At 40.5% G+C, this 18,539-nt stretch overlaps 1 protein-coding gene across 1 annotated transcript in view; it reads right to left on the minus strand.

Moving 5' to 3' along the window:
* Positions 1-17,319, minus strand: part of pdia5 (protein disulfide isomerase family A, member 5) — an 89,911-nt gene extending 72,592 nt beyond the window's left edge. The window contains exons 1-3 of the mRNA XM_034147372.1: positions 17,214-17,319; positions 7,135-7,261; positions 1,814-1,901 (exon numbers count right to left, since the gene is read on the minus strand). Coding sequence (XP_034003263.1) covers positions 1,814-1,901; positions 7,135-7,261; positions 17,214-17,234 — 236 coding nt within the window. The 5' untranslated portion in view covers positions 17,235-17,319. The remainder of the gene's footprint in view (positions 1-1,813; positions 1,902-7,134; positions 7,262-17,213) is intronic.
* Positions 17,320-18,539: the final 1,220 nt, after the last annotated feature.

Raw genomic sequence — 18,539 nt, forward strand, 5'->3', positions numbered from 1 at the left:
CCTTGTGTTTAAACATTTACAAATGAAATGAGATCATTTGTTTCCAATAACAAAGAAAAACATGTGGATATTACTCAAAGCAAGGCAATGAATGTTTTGGCCATTGGTGCCAAATTGGTCCCCTGAATTTGAACGAGTATCAAATAACTATGAGTATTAAAATAATGACCCTATAGGCCAGGGGTAGGGAACCTTTTTCCTCTCAAGGGCCATTTCAATTTTTATAACATCCTCCGAGGGCCGTACAAATGATTGAACTCAACTTCTGCTTAAAAATACTAAAATCACAGCCCATTAATTTGGCCTTTCTGTCATGCTGTGCAAAGAAAAAGCAACCTCTTAATCCAGATATCTCACCATGACTTGCGTATGCATGCACGTGCACGGTGTGTAGAGATGTCCCGATCACGTGATCGGGGATCGGAGCCGATCACTTGATTTTCAAAAGATCGGAATTGGGAGAAAAAGATCGGGGATTGGGAATTTTTTTAATTTTTTTTAATGTTACAAAACAAAAATGACCATGTTCACGTCTTAAAGTCATCCTGAGGCCTTAGTTTTGGTTTAAAATTACACAACATCATGTATGTGTTGCTTCTTTTGGGCTTGTTTTCATAGACCTGGTTGCTTATTTCTCAGGGCGCAGTGTCTAATAGTAGCAGTAAGCTAACGAGAGGCTACGTTCAGCTGGTGCCTCGGGAGTCGGGACAGAGAATATATATATCCATGTTGGATAGAATGGGTAGTTGAGTACTGTCATTTAAATACAAAAATAACCTTAAGGGACAACTTGAATGCTTTTTTCCTTTTCTTTCTCTTAATGCATTGCATAAAGATCGGATCGGGAAAAATCGGTATCGGCAGATTGTCAAAATCAAATGATCGGAATCATCGGGAGCAAAAAAGGTGATCGGGACATCCCTAACGGCGTGGCATGACCACCAAAACAGAAAGATATGGACACAAGATGTGTGCAAATGTGTTTAGTTTCCTATCCATGTGAACATGATTTAAGTGGGGGGGTGGACCTCACCTAGGGGGGTCCGGGGGGCATGCTCACCCGGGAAGATTTTTAAATGTTGAAGTTAAAAGCATCAATCTGGAGCAACATTAAGAGCTCTATGGATACATCCTCTCACCCCATATGAAACAGAACTGTAAGCAGATTTTCTTTTTCTTTATATATAACTGTATTTACTTTTGTGTTGTTTGCGCTGTAACCAAATAATTCCTCTTGAATACGCCAACAGAGTGACTGATAATTTTAAATGTTGCACACGCAACTAAACAACATAAAAATCCCTCTTGATGGGAGACATTCAACCAGATTTAAACAAATGACTCAAAGAAATGTTAAGAAACTCTGACAAAGAACATATTTTGGCTTCACTCTCGGAGGGCAGAGAAGAAGCATTGCCTCCATTAATCATTAACCATGTTGAGATAATATGTACACAAAAGGGAGAAGTGAAAAGGGAGAACTTAAATGGTACAAAGAGATGTAAAACCATTAGAGCCCCGGCTTCAAAAGCTCTCCAATAGGTGAGTGGCCTGCTGTCAAATTACACCCTCACAAAGGAGCCGGTGGAATAAGGCCATTTACACCCCGGTGAAAAAGGAGAAGCCATAAATTGTGCAGATGGATGGCTGTGGAGACATTCTTGGGAGTAGTAAATTGTTCTGCCTTTTTAACTGCCGTCAGAAAATTCCTCGTACAAGAGGGGCCGTAAAGTCGAAAAAAGACAAGGAGTCAATGGGCGTGATGGAGGGAGAAGAAGTCCCACAACGTGTTTTTAAAAATCCCATTACTTACCCACAGTTGACCCAGGCGATCGTCCCCTGGCCCTTCACTGTCTGGGCCACGTCGGATAGCAGTTTCAGGTGAGAGTCCCCTGATGTAGCTGCAGACACAGAGAATAAACCACGGTCAGCTTTGTCACCAAAACCGGTCAATAGCTCAGGAGAAAGCTGGCGGACACAGAGGAACACTGTCATGTCCGAACGAGACGAGGGGGGGGTTGAGTTACAGTGAAGCTCGCTGTCTTACTAAAAGGCCCGAGTACAGAAGAAAGAGATCACTGAGACTGGGATGGAAGAGGGGTTTCCAATAGCTTGATGGGTTCAGGGAGGAGGTTTAAGTTACATTAGCTTTCAACGTGGTACAATAGTGTGGCTAAGCAGGGGATGGGAGGATTATATTTTGGGGGCACAAAGACTTCTGGAGCACACCGACTGTTCGGATAACGGAGGAAGCACAGCAGGTGTGTTTTGGGGATCTGGAGTTTGTACCTGCTGCATGCTGCTTCCCACCATATCCTAAGACATGATGAACACGAGTGTGAACTCATTCATGGACCACATGGAGGGTTTATAATCACTGGAGACTTGCACAATGCACTGTGTCAGAGAGGAGACATGGCTGACTTTGCTTTGTGTTAGGAAAGAGGAGAAACTAGTGTAATAAACTGTACCAGCTTCAACAACAACACACGGTTATATTAGTGATTTCCATCAGATATGGCAAGCGAAGTAGATTCCCGCGAGTTAAGTAAACAACGTGTAGTCCTTGTGTAATACAATACATCATTAATATACTCCCCCCCCCCCCCCCGAAACCAAATGTGTTTTATTCACTGCAAGAGAACAATTCCTCCCTGAGCTCCAGGCTATATTTAGACCTGGGGGCACTGACATGACTCCCCAGGGTCTCGCTCTGTAACAAAAACATCTGGCAGTTCAGGATCAGTTACTGTATAACCATGTATGGAGCAGATTATGGCTGGTGGAATTTCAAATATGCTCACTTGGGGCTGGGCAATATGACCCAACGTTTCTATTGCATTAAAGCTAATTTCATCTCTTGATCAAAAATGTTCAACAGGTACAGTATAGCATGTTTTGTGGAAATTCAATATACAAGTATTCTCTATGTTTTATTTACTGTTTATTGCAATATAATTGATACAGCAAAATATATATGATAGATGTTTTAATATCATATTTAGAATGGTGCAGGAATGAGGTGCTGTTTACACGAGAACGCAAACGGTTGTATCCGCTACTTTTCTCTCGCATATAGCCCGTTCGTTCACACGAGGCCGTAACGGAAACGCGGAAACGGACCCCGCAAACGATAACGGGTCCCAAGGTGGATAGATCTGCAAACGGAACGCTCTGGGGGGTCAAACGGCTCAGTGTGTACGCCCTATACGATCATTTCCTGATAACGATGAAGCCATAGCCCCGCCTCTCCCGCTCCCTGCTGTAGCATGGTCAGTAGCTACTGTCAGTAGCTACTGACCAGGCTACAGATGTTAGTGCAAAATCTATAGCTCCTCTACCACAACCATCAGCAACAAGTGTACATGGAGAATTACATGAACTACATGTTGCTAAATCCACCGCGGGGCATAAACAGAAGGGCAACCATGGCAACCATGCTCGGGGGTCTTCTTCGCTGCCTTTGGTGTATTTTGTGGGGCCACTTACAGGCCCTGCATATGTAGTACAGCGTCTCCAGCGCTCCCGAGCGGTCTCGTGTGAACGGAAGACTTTTTTGATATCGTATTCGGTTCGTTTCGTATGCGTTTGCGTGTAAATGGGGTCCGAGTCTTAAAACCCGGAAATTAATTCGCATTTTTATCACTTCCCTTGTCTTTTAGGTCAACGTTTGTTCGAAAAGTTAAATGCCAAAAAATAAGGTCTGTGGTTAACACAAGCTGAAGAGATTTAAAACACGTCAGTAAATACTCCACTGGTGAATTTCTGAAGCTTTGAACGTGTCATAAAAACCAACAAGTGACTAAATGAGACTACTAAACGTCTTCACACCGAACATTAGCGACCTTTAGCTTAGCGGTGGTGACGTGAAGTCATGTGACCGTGCTGTAGTTTGTTTATAGCTAGTTATTTATTTTACAAAAAGCGTAATAGTGGTTTTAATATGTAGAGATGATCCTGTTGAATAAAACGTGTCAGTATGGTAAACGCCTGTTTTTCAGAGAGCTTATTTTCTGCAATATTCCAACATCTAATGTAAAAATACCATTGCTTTTAGTCCAATAAGCGCTTGCGATGCTAGCTTTCGGGTTAGCCTGCTGCACCACTCTTTAGCATCTATTGCTACGCTCACTTTTAAAACTTGATGTCCTCAAAACAAAGTAAAACTCACTGACTGTGACTTACTGCAGAGGGCCAGAGGCTGGTGATGGGCAAGAACTGTGCAATAGTGTTTTTTACTGAATGTAATGTTGCTTGAAGTGGTCAGATAATTGGCTGGTGAGGAAGACATTAAACCAGCGTGGACGAAAACGTGCAAAAGCAGAGGAGCCTCTGAGAGCATCTCAGTGATGCTGCAACCAGTGATCAATCAGAGCCGGCTCGATACTGGAAGCCTTTATCCAATGACCTCGCTGATGTGGGACATGAATAATAAAACAAATACATCTTTGGCTGTGGGGCTCTCAGAGTCCTGTGTAATTTATTGAGGCATGAGAGGCTCTTTTAAATGGAAAATTAGTAATTTCTAGCAGCTCCATCAACAAGCCTGCTGAGTGCAGTCTTCCGAGAACTATGCAAATGGAATAGAAATCTACCGAAAGGGTTCCCTAATGTTTCGGAAGAAGACGCTGCTTTAAAGCTCTGTTTGACTGCATAAAGTGTTTTTTTTCTATTTAACGCTTACTCTCTAATTCTGTGAGATAAGTGTTTTCTAAGTTCATTACGGAGATAAAACCCTGAGATCTCCCCCTTTAGAGCACGCTGCAGGCTACATCTGCACAGAACATTAATTTTAAATATATTCGAAGATACTGGGGTAAAATGTTTTTTAATCTGTTGTATCAGATTTGGGCAAAGGGCCACGGTGCAATTGCATTTCCTTATTACAGAATTAATTGAGTGTGAAAAATTGGGACATACCAATTGTTGGGGAAATAATTTCTAAGGCCCATAGCTTTGACCCAGTTTATCAGTTCTGTCCTGACTGAGCACACGCACCTGTCACCTTGGCTGCTGTGCTCTCAGTGTTCTGTCTCCCTGTTCCTGCCTGTTAGCGTCAGCTGATAGAGGTGTTATCATTCTATCTTGTTCTGCTCAATGTTGATTATTCTCTCTGAACTAGCTAAATACACGGGTCTGGGGGTTCTTCAGAATCGATTGTGGCATCTCAACCGTGTGGTCAACTCGTGGCCCGACATGTCTTGTGAATTCTCCGGCCAAAGCTCCAAATAAACCGTCAGTGTTTGTCATCAAAGCTCCAGCTCTCCTCGTGTCTCTCTGAGTCCTGACTCCCATTGCTTCAGAAGTTTCCCCCACACCAATGATGACAATGACATCTATGGCTATTACTTTCTCTTACACTTGCTATTTGATTGTGTATTGTGTGCATAAGGTAGGAATTATTGGGATAATGTTGCATTTATGCTACTACACATAATTAAAGGTGGGGTAGGTAAGTTTGAGAAACCGGCTCGAGATCGCTAGAATTTGAAAATACACAACCGGAGAAAATCTGCCACTTCCTTACAGAGCCCCTCCTCCAACACACACGAACGTGCACATGACCAATGAGGGCACGAGATAAGTTTGTGCACAGATGGAAGGCTGACAGGCAGGTAGGCCATCCAGTTATTTTAGCCGGGCCGGCTCAGATGATTGGTCGTGCTTTTTACAGTACTACGGCTTCCACAGATGATATTTTTTTATGGATTTTTGTCAAAGCACTTCAGATATTCATTGCTATCAGGATGTTAAGAGCATTCCATGGAATATAACAACAAGTGTATCTCGAGCCGGTTTCTCAAACGTACCTACCCCACCTTTAAAGGAAATGGCATTAAGATGTGAAATTATCTGCAACTTGTTTCAGTTCTCTAAATCAAGATGTCGGACAAAACATATAATGTGGGTTCGAGACAGTCAAAAGTTTGTATTTGTAAGTGTGCAATCATTATTTTCTGTTGTCACAAATTATTTATTAATGACACATTGAAGCTGTTTGGATGTCTTTTAAACGTAGCTAAAGGCTTTATTGGTGACGGCTGCTAACCAAGTACCTAAAAATGTAAATTAATTGTGTTTAATAATGCACGTGTACAAGTTCATAATGCATCAGCACTTAAAGCTTGATTTGCTTATCAATAAAATAAGTTGACAATTGTGATTTTTGCATTAAAAAAAGACACAAAATGCATCTTTAAATATATACAGGGTTCATACACTTTTTCACCAATGATTTTCAATGACTTTTCCATGACCTTTACCTAATTTTCCATGACCAAAAAAATTACTCTTTCTCAGCGGTACCACTGAAAATGGTTTATTTTAACATGGAACAGGAAAATAAGGTCTGCATATGAAACATGTTGTGCCTATCTAAAACAAATCAAATAGGCTTACTAGCTTCTACACGCTGAAGCAACTCAAATCTCTCACCAGCAAACTACCTCGTCAGTTAAATGCCATTTTACGTTTCATTACTATACGATACAGTATTTCGGGGATTAGATAAAATATAAATTATATTTTATGCAACTTTAGTTACATTTCCATGACTTTTCCAAAACTTTGGGAAAATTATTGTTTTCCATAACTTTTCCAGGGCCTGGAATTAGCATTTTGAATTTCCATGACTTTTCCAGGTTTTTAATGACCGTAAGAACCCTGAATATCATATATTTTGTCTGTGAAATATTAGATATGACAAGTGTTAATTGGTTTTTCCAACGACCTCTACAGTGACAAGCTGTATAAAAGTCATTAAGATAATAAGCATTTTCTATGATTACTGTACATTTTAACGGGTTTGACCTTATTTTAATGGGTGGGGTGCCAGTCAGAAACAAGTCTGACAAATAATAGTCAAAAAAGGAACACAAATAGTTAAGTCAAACGATACACAAAGTCATTCAATAATCCAGCACATGAACCGCAATGCAGTACAAAACTAATCACCTTTTCAGTTATATTTCATTGCAATATAACACACACAGATAGATATATATAGTTCAATCCAGTTTATTAGAATCCAGTTGGATGTTCTCTCCTCCCTTGATAGAAACACGGAGGCTAAACCAAACATGCATGCTGCTAAACATGAGATCATGTTAGATGTGGAAGTGTGTGTTCTCTGACCTGTCTTGGTGTACGCCACCAGGACGTTGGTTCTCGTCCTCAGAAGCTTCTTGAAGTCTTTGTGGTCGCTGACCTTCTCTATGAGAGGAGACACCTTCAGCGCCTCGAGCACCGGCAGCAGCCACACCTGAGGAAACACAAAAACACAATCATTTATGATGCTGTGCAATAGCTGCCCACTGCTCCTGGTACTAGGATGGGTTAAAGCAGAGAACACATGTCACGGTGTGCTCTGCATGTGTGACCATTAAAGAGGGTTTCATTCCTCCAATTCTATTCTATATGTTGGCAAAGTATAGAAAGCTGACATTAGATGGATTGATGAATCTAATTTTGTTTGAGGAGCTCAATATCACACATTAGTTGCTTTACAGCTTCAACACCCTAGGGCTGTGCGATTATGGCAAAAATCATAATCACGATTATTTGGGTCAATAATTGATATCACGATTATTAAATACGATTATTCATTGACTTTGAAAAAATCAATTTATTGAACTTTAAAGCAAATACAAATAATAATTTGAACAGTATCTTTTTAACTGTTGATTACCCTGAACGTATAATTCAACTGAAAAACCAATACAAAAATAAATAAAATAAATGATACACTTAAAGGTAGGGTAGGTAAGTTTGAGAAACCAGTTCGAGTGCGCTAGAATTTGAAAATACACAGCCGAAAAAAATCTGCCACTTCCTTACAGAGCCCCTCCTCCAACACACACGAACGCGCACATGACCAATGAGGGCACGAGATAAGTTTGTGCACAGATGGAAGGCTGACAGGCAGGTAGGCCATCCAGTTATTTTAGCCGGGCCGGCTCAGATGATTGGTCGTGCTTTTTACAGTACTACAGCTTCCACAGATGATATTTCTTTATGGATTTTTTGTCAAAGCACTTCAGATATTCATTGCTATCGGGATGTTAAGAGCATTCCATGGAATATAACAAAAAGTGTATCTCGAGCCGGTTTCTCAAACTTACCTACCCCACCTTTAAATAAATAATATCAAAATAATAAATACCAATAAACAAGATCAACAAATATTTTGGAGCGCACTTCCCCAAGCTACTAAACATATATAAATATGATAAATACAAATAAATGAGACCAAAATTAATTAGATCAAATATGTTGCAGTGCACGGTCACACCCTAGCAAAGCAAAATAATTGTTTTTTTCGATTATGTTGTTTTCGTAATTGTGGCAGGCCAACATCGTAATCGATTAAAATAAGATTAATTGCACAGCCCTACAACACCCTCTGTCCGTAGACCCTGCACATATACGGAAACAATCTCCAAAAAGGAAAAGGAAGTGTTTCTTTTCACCCTGAAGTGCCAGGATCTGAAAAAGCTCACATTTTTAGCTGATTTCTGTTAAACATTGCTGTTATTCTCCCCGTCAAAATGTTAGTTGTAATAAACCTTCACAGGCCACCGGGAGGGTTTAGACTTTAAGACTTGTTATGAAATTAAAATGTCAAAGCTATGAGGGGTATCAGTTAGATCTAAGTGAAAGAGTTTGATGCAGACCTACACTCTTATAGCACTGACTGCAGTAGTCCAGTAGTATTGTTATATTTTCTCTGAAGTGGAAAGCTATAGGAGAGCTTCAACTTGGACTGAACTATGAATCGATTTTAAATTGAAATCGTAATTTGAAATGATGCAATTATCAAATCGCAAAGCCTGCAATTTTTTTCTTCTTGTGTGTCAGTCATCCACACCAATCAGAAGTGCTGTGCTCCACATGTACCAGCCATTGTTAACCAATCAGAAGTGGCCCATGATAGAAGGTGATAGACAGATTGATCCAATCACCTGCCAAGTATTTTTGAAAGTGCCTGCCTTTTCCAAATGGCTTCCAGTGGAGCTTTCCTAGATGGTTTGGTGAAACAAAGCATCTGAGTCAGGTTAGTAATGCTCCATCACATGTTTCACATCTATTACAGGGTGAATCTGAAACTGAAGCTTGACTTTAAAGCAACCCAACGGACGTTTCATGTAAGTTTAGTTCTTTCACTCGTAGCTCGGGCTGCGGGGGTGCTAGAGACGGGAGCACGTTGATACGACCTTCCTAGCCGGAGATATGGCCGCATTTCACAATAAACTTCCGTTGGGTCGCTAAAAACAAATATCGCAACCGCAATTGTTTCCCCTAATTGTGCAGTCCAAGCTTCAACACAGCTTTTATATGGAAACTGATTTATTTTCCCATGGCTCAAAGGAGACAGGATGTTGCCTTCAGTGTGGACCTGTGCTAAAGGTGGCTTCAAAGTAAGCAACAGATGGGTGCATCTGCTTCATTAGTCCGAATGGTGCATTCGACTTTCCCAAACGCTGGTAGTTGGGCTAATGGTGTGTAGCACCTAATATGGGTAACAAAGCCCATATTGAGAAGCTTGCACTTTAATCAAAGAGCACTAAAAAAAAAACACAAGACTGATTACACCGGAGCCATATGAAGTGAATTCTCTGCATTCTAATGGTCTCCGTGCCATCACCATTCATTAAAAAGCTCTTTGTTTCTGCCTACGGAGGACTAAATTAGACACAAAACATCGTCTGCTCGCTCAGCGGATCCTTCCTGATGAGTGATATCACCTGGAATGAAAACAAGCACCTGTCAGGCTCATTTTCTCATTTTAATTCTCAACTGGGTGCTCTCCTGAGGGAGGCTGATGGGAATCTTAAAGAAGGACACTTTGCACACCAGTACACTTCTAAATGAGCATAGACGAGACAAAGTGCTTAGACAAAAGGATGAACAGAGACCTTGTGTTTCATACAAACAGATACAATATGCTCGAGGCATTTTATTGTGTTGATCTCCATTTATTTTGTCACTCGATGATGTCAGTGCATGAGGCCGATTAGCTTTATGTGAAGACAAGATAAACACAAGCTGTGTCACTGTTTGTTTTGAGACCTATGAAAATCACACTGAGGGGGGGGGGGGGGGGGGGGGGGGGGGGGGGGGGGGGGGGGGGAGGGGTAATGAGGGTGGCTCAGTGACACATGTCCTGTATAGGTGGGCATTTAGAGAGCGTGAGGAAGATTAGGAAATGATTGCAGGCTGTCTTATTGCCTCAGCCCAGAAGATGTGTTTTGTTTGGCAGCAACAAACTGGATTACTGAAAAACGACACGCCTGATTCTGATGTAACTTTGAGAGATGCTGGTCAGTTTCTCTGGCAGTGGCTCAGTCAGTAGGGGGCTTGGACCGGGAGCTGTAGGGTCGCCGGTTCAAGTCCCCGACCAGACCTAAAATATGGAGTGTGGACTGCTACTTGGAGAGGTCCCAGTTCACCAGTTCGCCCTTGAGCAAGGCACCGGACACCCCCCTTCCCCCCCCCCCCCCTCCCATTGCTCCCCAGGCGCTGTGCAATAGCTGCCCACTGCTCCTCGTACTAGACCCCTGGTACTAGGATGGGTTAAATGCAGAGAACACATTTCACTGTGTGTGCTGTGTGCTCTGCATGTGGGACCATTAGAGAGGGTTGCATCCCTCCCAATTCTTCTTCCATTCTCTGGAAGGATGCTTAAAGGAATCCTCAGATCAAAACCTCCATTAGGCTTGCAAGATGGCTGAAATGTATAGCGTGCTAATTCACAGAAGTCAACATATCTACCACCACTCCAACAGGACTGTCAACCGTTAATCCATCCATGTTAAGTATGTTCCAATAAATCATGTTCACAAAAGCATGCTTCTTCCAGTGGGGCTTTGGTACTATGAGGAGTGTTTTGAACAGATTTTAAGGACAATTTGACACTCTTATAGGCAACACTCTGGCCTAACTTTGAAATACATCATAACCATTATAAATCCAACATGCACACAGCTGCCAACTACTGCATAAGATCATCACAAACAAACCAGAGCCAGGTTTAAGGAGTGTAATGATGGATTTTTCAGACAGGCACTTTGATTTTTTTGGGGGGTTTGCCCTTTCCCATGGTGTGTTATATACGTTTTTGCATGTAAATGGTCTGCAAAGGCTAAAATCCCTGTGTCCCCTCCAGAGGAATGAAAACATCTTCATCAAGGGAATATTTACTTTGACATAGATACATATCTGCTTGCCATACAACTGATTTATTTGAGCAAAATGCCAACTCTACACAAACTAAGTGTAAATAGACTATTGAGTTCTCTACCGTCACGGTTTCTTAGAAGTATTGATTGTGTTTTGAACAGTGACCGTAGACGGCATACTGTATTGAACACATTGTAAACATACCGACGGTCATTCACGGCTTTAAAAAACAACAACACGGGTAATAACTTAACGTTAATGTGCAAACAGACACTAAATACTTCCTGCAGCATGACATTTTTTTAACCTACACATACAGTCGGGGCAGCTGAACAACATGTATGCTGTTGTAAAGCCAACACTTCTCATGGTTGTGATAAAGAGTGATTATTCTACTAACTAAGCATCGTCACGTTACAATATCAATAACTTGACTTCACTGACGGCTGTCCTACAAAGAGTTTTAAATGACAGATTCAGAAGCAGCACTACTGCTAAACTGGAGTTTGTTTTTTTACAATGTAACACACAAGCAGCTAAAATGGAGAACTTGAATGAAGCAGGGAAGTGCATTTCGGTGATATGAAGGATGGAAGTAACTAAATTAATTGATAGTAAAAATGTGCTGTGACGAGGATTTATTTCCATGTCTCCGAGTTATCTCCTCGCGTGTTGCTGCTATCTCATCTTCTGCTCGCTTGTACGATTCATTTTTAAACTTGAACTGCAAATGATTAATGTGAGAAAGTGATGATAAACCACCTTTTTATCAGATCACGGCAGTGTTAATAAAAACACTTGTATAGTTATCTCTCAATAGTTCAGTGGAAATGAAATTCATCACATGGATTTTTCGGAAACTTTCCTCTCTCAAAAATACATATTATTCCCATTTGTGTATTTTAGGTGTTAATACAACATGTTTACACATTTCTGCTCGTATTCGAAGCTCTTTCTGCATTAAATGTTTCCTTTAAAGGGGACCTATCATGCAAAATGCACTTTTGTACGTCTTTTCTACATGAATATGTGTCCCCGGTGTTCCAGGGAACTCACCAAGTGTCAGAAACACAACCCTCTCTATTTTCCTCCATCCAACCCAAATCTCTAAAAAAGGGGCTGCAACGGATCTGATAAAAACTGATCCAGATTTGAACACTGTCCTGACGTCAGGACGGTGGCGCTACGGCTATTGGGCCAACTCCACTCAATCAGGAGGAGACAGCCACGGCCATTGCCGTTCGAAAGCGCTGGAGACGCTGTAGTACATATGCCAGGCCTGTAGGTGGTGCTGTTCTCACTGAATCTGCCCAGAGCTAGAAATTGTCAAATTGAGCAAAATGAGGCATGGCTAAAATGCATGATCTGTTTGGTATTTTGAAGAAAAAAAAAGTATAAATATGCCTTATATAGGTATGGTCCTACACTATATTATTCAAATATAGCATGATAGGTCCACTTTAAAGAGACAACAGCCTTCAAATCTTGGCCAGGACATAGACAAAACAAGTTTTTAACAACTATTCCTCGCTACAATTTGAGTAGATTCTGATTTTTGTGACTTAAACAGGCCATTAGAAAAACATTTACATTTTCAACATGGTAAAAATACCAATATTTATACTAAACAATCTAAGAAAAGAGACCAAAAGTAGGCCAGTGTTTCCATTATTTCACCATCTCCTGTAATGACATGATACAAACTCTGAAGACACAATTCAACAGCTCCACAGTCAGCTTTCAAATCTGAAGCATCAACGTCTCACACAGACTGAACATTATGACCTTAGAGAAGGTGGGATTCATCGCAGAGTTATTCTATCAGACGTACGTGTGCCTCTTAAACTGGGTTTTACACCGATACGTGTGATAAGCCAATTGAATCTCATACGTATTGCCGGCTCACAACATTAAAAGGCAAGAGTTCATTAAAAATGACCTTGTTGAATTCAGCGTTTCCACCGTGATCAAAACATGAGCTCTGTTCAAATGCCACATAATCTGCGCTCACTATCAGACATCAGCTTAAATGTCAACTGGCATGAACCAAGTGTGAACCTCTGAATCCATTTTCATAACTGTAATCTACCTGAAACACTTTCATCATCGATCAAACGGGAACCATAGATGGGGTAAAGCTTTTTGATAACATGACTCAAACTGAGAATAAAATATATCAGTACTTTATTCATCCGCCTTTCTTATTTGCCATAAAGGTAAGTCCCGTTACGTATATAGCTGAACAACATATATGCTGTTGTAAAGCCAACACTTCTCATGGTTGTGATAAAGAGTGATTATTCTACCAAGTAAGGATAGACACGTCATGTTACAATAATATAAATAACTTCACTGTGCTGACAGCTGTCCTACAAAGAGTTATAAATGACAGATTCAGAAGCAGCACTACTGCCTTATTTGCCATAAAGGTATGTCCCGTGCTGTAAAACTGTGACTCAATAAGCAGCAGGTGATTAGCCCCTTGCCTACGAGCCCACACCCTCCATCTGGTGTCACTAATCTGCTTCAGAAATGGCATCTAGTTCTAAGGGGCAGTACTGAGTCAGCACAAATCACACCAGAGTTTATCAGGCACTTGCCTCAGGTTTCCTGGGCCTAATGAGCCGTACAGGTGTGTGGACGGGCTGATTGTAAGGACACAGCATCCGATACCACATGCAAACTGATGATCTAGAGAAGCTTCTTAGCTTTCAAATGAGCAGAGGAACAGTCAATTAGCAGTTTTGGCATCTATTACACTTCAGATAGTATCAATGGAAGACAGGGAAGACGATTAGCGTGCTAACATGCTACCAAACTGCTTCTGTTGTGGGATCAAACTGATGCGGATCCAACCTTTTTTACGATTTCAAAATGCTTTCTAATAACTATCCACTATATCAGATATGAAACATTCACTGGTCCAAGCTTTTCTGTTCAATATTATTTCAAAAAGATCATTTGGGTTTTTTCTCGACTGTTGTTCGGACAACATTGAAACAAATCACCTTGACTCTAAGGAATTGTAATGAAGATGTATCATAGGTGTCAGTGCCTACATTGTTAAGATAACTTCCCAACGTAAACAGATTTTTAAAAAGGCATTAATTGGAGTGTGGGTGGTCATTTCCCCAAAAAACTTTTCTTTTAGATAAACAGGGAAGTAGAATCTGTTTTTGGGGAGCAAATCAATAAGGGCCACTCCCCATGGCTGATAACCTTACTTATTATGGGAATCTGGTAACAACATGTCACTGAAAATAGGTCGGGTCAAACACATTGATTATTCCTGGCCGAAAAAACATTTAGAGTTTACCCGCCATGGGCAACAGATAAATTGTTAAGTGTGTGTGTAGAAAGTTTGGATTGAATTGTTTTGACAGCAGACCTCCACCACCCAGACAGATGACCTCTAAGTGCTGCAGTGGTTTGTAGCCTCCTTTGTGAATCACACACACACCACCACACACACACACCACACACACCACACCACACACACACACACACACACACACACCACACACCACACACACACACACACACACCCACAACACACACACACACACACACACACACACACACCACACACACACACCACACACACACAACCACACACCCACACCCACACACACACACACACACACCACACACACAACACACACACACACACACACCACACACACCACACACCACACACACACACACCACACACACCACACACCACACACACACCAACCACACCACACACACACACACACACACTTTTTTTGCCAACCAAAAGTGCCAAAATGACTAATTTTACAATGCAATAAAATACCATATCCGCACACAATACAACAATACATACACATGTTTTGAGAGAATCCTCAACATCCAGACAAGGCAATCACCAAATATGAAATATGATAACTTGACCTAAGGTTATGTTACCCGGTAAGTCATTTTACTACACCGTGTATTTGGTGTGGCTGTACAAACAAAAGCTGCTACTCAGCATGTTAACCTTGTCACCATTTCTTTTGACAGCCTGTCAGTTTTGGCACGGTACCAACATGTCAAACCGTGACACTGTACACACACACACACCCAAGATCCACCCATGTTTGCAGTGACTGTACTGCAACAGGAAGCTGGACAGGAGACGGCCTGGTTTATACTCATGTGACAATTGAATTTATAGGGAACACTTTACAATATGAAAGAAGTATTTCTTGATGTACTTGATTTGATTCAGCTATGCATTCCTAATACATTGGCCACTGAGAAGCACATTGAATGGATCTACTTGAAAGTGGTTTAGATATAATCTTTAAATGAGGGATAAGATCAAGGAATATTATAAGTGGACGGTGTGTTTAGAATAATTACTGAGGACTGTTTAATTTGTATGGAGACAGGTATGTAGCATAAAGTACAACATAATACCAAAGAAACCCGCTAATAGTCAAGTTTTGTTGTGAACTTTTTCCTGAATTGAAGATACAACTCTTCCCAACACTAAAGAAAATAGACACAAAATAAAACTAACACAATATTCATAGAGCTTTTACTTAAGTTATCAGAAAAAACCAAACATGTGAATAAAATATTTGTGTTTTGGACTGGGGCAATTTGAAAACATAACTTAGTTTAGACTTTGCAAATTTGCATATGCATTTTCATTATCAGATAAGATGAAGGCACAATACAACAGCTGCAGCTCTGTTCACTTCTGAATCATATTTGCAAATGACCACTATATTTCCATGCAGTTAAGATTTGCACTGACTAACCAATTCACTTCTAACAGTCACATGACATGGAGGATACTATACTTCTTCCAAAGGGCACTTCTGTTAAGGACAGAAACTAGTACAACCCAACAGAGAGTAGCAGAAACTTTTGAACTTTCAATTCCCTTTACAAACTCAGCTGGCTGAACCGATCAGTTTCTGTGAAAATGAGTTATGCCGTGGTATTAACACTAAGCTACCGAGTGAATGAAACTAAGAAGAGATACACTTTAAAGATGGTATGCTGAGATAAAGAGAACGTTTATCAGGTCTGGAAAACGTTAACCAACTAAGTAGGTTTACAGTACTTTGAGTTACTTGTACTTGACTTAAGTATTTCCATTGTTTACTACTTTCTTCTACTCCATTACAATTCAGAGGTAAATATTGTACTTTTACTCCACAACATTGATGCAAGTCCTTTAGTTACTTATTTCATTAATAATGAAAAACAATATAATCACAACACCTAAGAATACTTTTTTCACCTTTACCAGTTTGATAAACACATTAATGCATCAATAATTATAACCAAAACATATAATATATTATTCTTAAATGGGACAATCTGCATAATGAGTACTTTTAGTACTTTAAGTATATGTTGATGCCAATACTTGGGTACTTTTACTTAGGTACAAGATCTGAGTACTTCAACCACCTCTGATTAAGCTGAGAATACTACTGTACTTTATATTATTCTGAAATGGGCCATTGTGCAGAATGAGTACTTTTACTTGAGTAACATTTTGAATACAGGTTTTTTTTAATTTGTAACAGAGTATTCCTACACTCTGGTACGTATATGTACAAGATATGAGTACTTCTCCCCCCTCTGGAGTTATATGCTACCGAGTGAATGAAAGTAAACATGGAGTTAAGCTGAGGTAAAGATAAGTTCCTCAGGTCTGTTGGTGTTACCGAGTTCCCTGGACGGTCTGGTTCTCACAGGGGAGGGACCGGGCACACAGGCGACCGTTGGCCAGGAAAACCCCGCTTAATGTGGGCAGCTACATTTCAAATCCCGGTGACTTTACCACAACAACCGCACAGCCCTCAAAGCATTACTACATTGTTTCCAAGTTCAGTCAAGGGCTGTCAACTTTACCTCCTGCACGGACAGGCTATGGAGACGGATTTCTACTGTCGGTTTTCCCTCCTTAACGCTTCTTACCGGACACAAATCCCTCCGCCATGTGCATGCAGGCACCGAACAGCCCTTACCGTTTACCGGACACACACACCGGGGTTTGTTTGACTCACCAGCAGCACCAACATGAACATTTTCTCCTCTCATCCGACTCCCGTGGCGCTGGTTCCAAGAGGCCATGATGCCGTTGCCACGTCTGGATACGCAGGCGCAATCGCTTTTTCCACGGATTCTTGGGCACGGCGCAAGGCTTCGTGGGAAATGTAGTTGTTGTGGGGAAGATTCGGCGGGAGGTGTTCCACCCACCTGGCGAGTGCAATACGGGATAGCAAATGAGTCAGAGGTGGGAGAAGTACTCAGATCTTGTACTTGGGTAACTTGTGTGCTTTATTCTATTTTATTGTATGTTTTTATTGTGTTTTTATTGTTTATTGTGTTTTTCACTATGTAGGCTTTTGTGTTTTTAGCACGTCTTTATTCGTATGATGTTTTAATGCTTTGTCAATGTCTGTGAAAAGCGCTTTATAAATAAATTGTACTTACTTACTTACATACTTACTTACCTACTTACTTATTTACTTACTTCATTAAAAGTAGAAGTACCAAAGTGCAGGAATACTCTGTTACAAGTAAAAGTCCTGCATTCAAAATGTTACTCAAGTAAAGTACAAACGTATTAGCTTCAACATATAAGTAACAAAAGTACTCATTATGCATATTGGCCTAAGATAGATAGATAGATAGATAGATAGATAGATAGATAGATAGATAGATGGATGGATGGATGGATAGATAGATATAGATAGATGGATGGATGGATGGATGGATGGATGGATGGATGGTGGATGTATAGAGATTTTCCTATCAATAAAATCATTGTTGATCATAAATATCTTGGTTTGTTTTTTTCTAAGGTGCATTGTTCTGGTGTCTTGCATAATAAACAACCATCATCATTGATATTTATTCTCTCCTTTACTTATTTGCATTGCATTTGATGTTGAGGTAATCCAGAAGTAAAATAAAGTAATCAGGTTGTATGTTATACGTGGATTGGTTTCTGATGACTTTTTTCTAAAGGTAGTAATTGTAACAGATTACATGTTAAGTAGCCAAGTAGCCCTCTCAACCCTGCATGTTCTATGGATAGCGACGAGTGTATTCTACATGATTTTGTTTTTATCACCATATTGCAGCCATATTGGAACACAACTAATTACACAAGAGGCTAATCAGTAAATTGGCTTGTGAGTGAACGGCTGTTAATTAGCTCTTTATCAAATCGACTTTCTTTCCTTTGGTTTAATTATAGCTTTGAATGTGGTCCCTGCCCAGTATCTCTGTATGCAGTGATTGGGTCCATTCCCCTGTACAAATGAATGCATTAAAAGAAAGGAAAGTTTTTTTTTTAAAACATACAAAATTAAATAAATCACATA

Source organism: Trematomus bernacchii, unplaced genomic scaffold, assembly GCF_902827165.1.
Source record: "Trematomus bernacchii unplaced genomic scaffold, fTreBer1.1, whole genome shotgun sequence".
Lineage (NCBI taxonomy): Eukaryota > Metazoa > Chordata > Actinopteri > Perciformes > Nototheniidae > Trematomus > Trematomus bernacchii.